General features: G+C 39.6%; 1 protein-coding gene across 1 annotated transcript; it reads right to left on the bottom strand.

Annotated features, from left to right (window-relative positions):
- Positions 1-866: 866 nt before the first annotated feature.
- LOC117318291 lies at positions 867-4873 on the bottom strand. The gene has a single exon (XM_033873287.1). It carries the CDS (start codon positions 1313-1315, stop codon positions 893-895), a length of 423 nt encoding a protein of 140 aa, XP_033729178.1. The 5' UTR covers positions 1316-4873; the 3' UTR covers positions 867-892.
- Positions 4874-5000: the final 127 nt, after the last annotated feature.

The following is a 5000-nucleotide window of genomic DNA, read 5'->3' as shown; positions in this document are numbered from 1 at the left end:
TCAGGTTCAGGGATTCTGTGGTCTTGTCAGTAGCAGCAGCAGTATAATGTTGGGAGCTGGTAGCTGTTAGTGAAGGTGATGACCGTGCTAGGAGTGTCATGGCTCTAGTTGCCCCCGTGTCCAGGTCCAGGATGTTGGTGGAGCTCATTGATGGTTGTGATGATGGTTGTGGGTACAGGGCAGGGTACTGGCTGCTCATGTAATGAGAGTCCTGGGAGCCCCAGACACTGGTGGGCTGTTGACCTGGCATCCGCTGGGTCGACCACTGTGATGGTGGAGGCTGCCATTGGTGACTCTGGGACACCATTCTTGGGGGGCACTGCCTACTGGTGGAGCTTGGTAGGTACGACTGAAGTTGTGGCTGGATTGGCTCGACCTGTTGCTGGTGCTGCTGTGGAAAGGTGGGCATCTGCTGGAACATCTCCTGACGCTCTTCAGCCTGCCTTTGTCCCTCGTGTAGCACTTCCATGAGCTTGATCTGTGTGGCCCGTTTGATGTCCCCAGGAAGCTGTGCCAGACCCTCATCTATATGTCTGGAGGGACCACCTTTCTTACCAGACATAAAGTCCATCAGACTTCGCTTCAAGTCAACACTCTCTGTGGAGAGTCTCCGAGAGGGGGGCTCTGTAGACTGGGACTCTGACCCAGAGTCTGACTGGATGATGACTGCTGTTGGTGCGGGTACTGCTGGCCCAGTAGCTGTGGCTGTTGCTGGTGTTTCCATCCTTCTAATTCTACCACGGATGCTCACCACGTTTCTGCGTTCCACAGTTTCGATGTGGTCTTTGAGGAAGGAGAACTTCTCCCACACCCAGTTGTCCGTGGCAGACAGGTCCTCGACTGTCTCATTACCCTCACCCGACTTCCCAAGAGTCCTCTTTAGGCGGCTCATCTAGGTACGGTTGGACTTGTAAAAAGTTTTGAGGGCTGCCACCTCAACACCCATGTCAGCAGCTTTGTCCTCCCATAGCTTCTCTTTGTTCTGCGGGTCTTTATAATCTGTCATCCTCTTTGAGTAGATGGAGGGATTGTCTTTAAGCCAGTCAATGACCTCTTCTTTTTGCGCCTCTGTTAGTGTTGCATAGTAGTAGGGTTTGTTCGTACGTTTTTTGCGGGCGGCTGCTGCTGGCACTGGTGTGATGGTTGGGAGATCATCCCCTGCAGGGTGAGGCTGTAGCTGCTCTGGCTCTGAAACCAGCATGGCTTCATATTCTGCCGGCGGTGGTGTTGGAGACCTCGGCCTTTCAGTAACCTGGCCTCTGCCTGTCCCTCTCTTGCTCTTCTTTGCTGCACCTCTACCTCTCTTTGGTCCCATCTTTGTGTTTTTAGTAGTTTTTCAGGTTCAGGATACTTCTTCTTCCTTTGGAAACAATGCAATGAGTGGTACTCAAGTCGCAGCGCTATTTATAGGGATGGAGACAGAGCGGGGGTATCGTAGGAGAGCGTGAAAGAGCGTGAGGAAGCTTGCCAAGCGTAACAAAGCCTAACACAACGTGTCAATTCTTGGTCAAAGCGTCTCAATTCGTGGGAAAGCGTGAGAGTCCTTCATGAAAACGTAACAAAGCGTAACAAAGCGTGTCTGATCTTCATGCCAGATCGTAGCAAATCTTGAGAAATCTTAACGAAGCGTGTCAAGTGGTGACAGACCGTGAAGACTGGGGTCCCCGCTTTGAACCAAGCTCTGTCAAGCTTTCCTACGCTTTGAGTCAAGCTTTGCTGAGCTTTGTTATGCTTTGTTAAGCTTTGATACGCTCTCGGCGCTTTAATCGATTCGTGACAGAGCGCGCAAAATTTTTAGACAGTTTAAAATTTTTTGGCGCTCTAGCCGAATGTCCAACTTTACTCCAAGCTTTCCCACGATCTATTACGACCCTGACGCTTTAATCAAGCTTTGTTACGCTTTGGTGCCGCTTTACACGCCGCTTTAAAGCGCCATCAAAGCGCCGTTGGTGTGAACTATGTATTAGGCATTATGGCAATTTCGAATAAATAATTTGTTCCCTTCGAAATTTTAATTGTACCAAATTCAATTATCCTTCAGACCAAATATGCACAATAATTTGCCACTCTTTCTTTATTGAACCCGCTCCTTAGCCCCCTAGGATTGAGATCGACCGATTATACAAAAGTCAATGAACCTTCAGATCAAATATGAACAAGTTACTGCAATAATAAAAACTTAATAAACAATAAAAGAATTTGCTATTCTTGCCTTATTGAGCCCGTCCTTCTGGCTCTTAAGGGATATACCCACCAGTTATACAAAACGTTAAAAAAATTCAATGATGTTTCAGACAAAAGATGCACAATTTCATATCGAAGAAGAAATGCTTAAATAATTTGCAATAATTCCCTTATTGAACCTGCCCCTCAAGTCCCTAGGGGGTGAGATCCACCAATTATGCAAACCTCAATGATCCTTAAGACCAAATATAAACAACTTCCTATAGAAGAAGAGCTTTGAAAAAAATACCACTCTTCTTTCACTAGACCCTTAGGGGGGCAAGTCCCACACATAATACAAAGTCGGTTTTCCGTCAACGAAGTTTGCTTTAGATGAAAGCTTAACAAACCCCTTTCGTTCCTACAGAAGAAGAAATGATTCCTATAGCAATGGTTGCTTTACTTCACCTATTGTGTCATATCCTCTACGCACATCGGCTACTTGACTTATATTTTATATAAAATTCTCCTTCACCTTAGAATGCTTCAGACCAAGATTGATTAAAATAGTTCACTTGGTCCTTTGGGGCAGATGAGATGGAATCGGTTTCTTTGCCCCTAAGTATGATTCAGACAAACGTCAATCTCCGCTCAGTCGTTTATACTTTAGTAGCTATTTGAAGTACATGTTGTAAAACATGTCATAAATTCATCGTTTCGTCTGATCAGGTGTGCTCAGAACAGACCAATTAATCACCTTTATCCTAATAAAGACAATTCAGGTTGTTTAGGCTTAAGAAGGGTAATGGTAAACAGCGTAACAGAGAAATTGTGATGTCACCAGTTTTCGGCGTAAATGTGGAAACGCTTTAGACTCTTTCAAGCATTGATGTATTTTTTTTTTAATTTCATAATGATGTTTTTGTTTGTTTGTTTGTTGTTTTTTTTGTTTTTTTTTACTTCTTCGCGCCCTTTATAAATCTGCGTAGCGGATTCTTACAATACATTGAAAACATAATTGTATTCATATCTCTTTGAAGCTCAAAAATATTGACATCAACGCTTATAATTGATTTTTGAAATCAATTTTCAAAATCAAATCATGTTTTGTGTCTAATTCAATTGATTTTATTAGGGATTCCTTTTCACAAATCAATACACAACATCAATGGGCCGTATGGTGACGTCACATGTTAACGCCTTTTCCTCATTTTGTTTATAAAAGTAAAGAGTTGCATTAAAATTGGTTCATTGGTCTTCGGACAATCATAAACGGTCACATGTACGTTCGTCTCTGACGATCAAAAATATACAGATTATTAAAGTTTAATTATGAATAATTATAATCCAAAACGCCTTTATTCTACGATTTTTTTTTCTGTAGCCAATGTATATGATAAATAATATAGGTATACGAATGGTCACATTTGTTTCAGTATTATTTTTAAAGAGTCTATGACATGCGCGTTTTAGTATTTAATGACTTATGACTTACATCGCTTTAGAAGAGATATTTCAAACAAAATGTTTTCAACAGCATGATTGGTCAAAATTAGGAGTTAAGTATCTTTAAGATTGAAATTATCCGATCTTCAATTAATCTTAATATCAAGTTTTAAATATGTGAAACTTCAAATATATACAATCTCTAACATTGTCATTAATATGTTCATCGACTTATAAATTAAGGTGACCGAGATATAAAATATATCTATGTTTTAACATCTGTCTTGTCCAAAATTAGGGGTTTAAAACGTCTCAGACATGAGGATAGAAGAGTACAATATTTATAGGGTTTTAAACTGCATTGTATAGCAAATATTGTGGATTGTATGTCAAACATACATGAGTTTAGCTGTTTTACAATTAGGAGTTCTTTATTTCTTGATCATCAATTGATCATCATCGTGTGATGATGAAAAATGAAGATGTTTCTTTTTTTTTTTACTTAAATTGAATAGTAGTTAGTTTTTAAACTTTTTAATATCGGCAATATTATGTAAATATCAATTTTCGTAATTCCCTGTTGAAAGAATACTCAGAGTTTGATCTATCTTAAAAAATAAGAGTCTAAAAATCATCAAATTTTATTACCTGATTAACAATTGAGTACACGTTATGTTGATGCGTTTTTCATTGTCCATGACGTACATTTTTCATCTCCTTAATCAAATAGCCTATTATACACCGCTTAGATAAAGTTTTCCTTTCTAAGCATTGGAGAACTGAACTTATTCTCTGAGTAGAATAAAGTTGTAAATATAAGTGGTTCGTCTTAAAAGTAGTGGATCTGTCTAATAACTAAGAAGCTTAAATGTGGTTTACTTTTGGGATTAAGAGTTGTCAAGACAAGATTTGTTTTAATGGAGAATGGAATAATGAGTTGTAGAATTCAGTCGCTCTAAGTTGTACCTGTATCGGACGGGATATATTCTCTCAATACAATACTACGGAAAATTGTGACGGTTCAAAATACAGTTCTGTCGTTATTTCTTGAGTAGTAAGAAGATTCGCATCTAGGTCAGAATTCGTGTGCACCACGAGTGGGATGTGATTAACAGGAAAATCTGCTGATTCAGACAATCCTGTCATTGGTAAACAATTAACCACGTGTCCGCGGCAGCATTGTTACAATACGAAATATGGTGACGATTTAAAATACAGTTCTGTCGTCATTTCGTAGAACGTACAGTACTATGATAACTATACTTTCGTATATCAGCTTGATCAGTTGAAACCAAATTATCATGACGCAGAACGAATTGAAATGACAAAACAAACATTATAGTACAAAGATTTAAATTTTGGCATTTATTTGTAAATTTAAACAGTATCAA

The sequence above is a fragment of the Pecten maximus genome, unplaced genomic scaffold, assembly GCF_902652985.1.
Source record: "Pecten maximus unplaced genomic scaffold, xPecMax1.1, whole genome shotgun sequence".
NCBI classification, from domain to species: Eukaryota; Metazoa; Mollusca; class Bivalvia; order Pectinida; family Pectinidae; genus Pecten; species Pecten maximus.
This window is presented reverse-complemented; position numbering and strand designations above follow the sequence as displayed.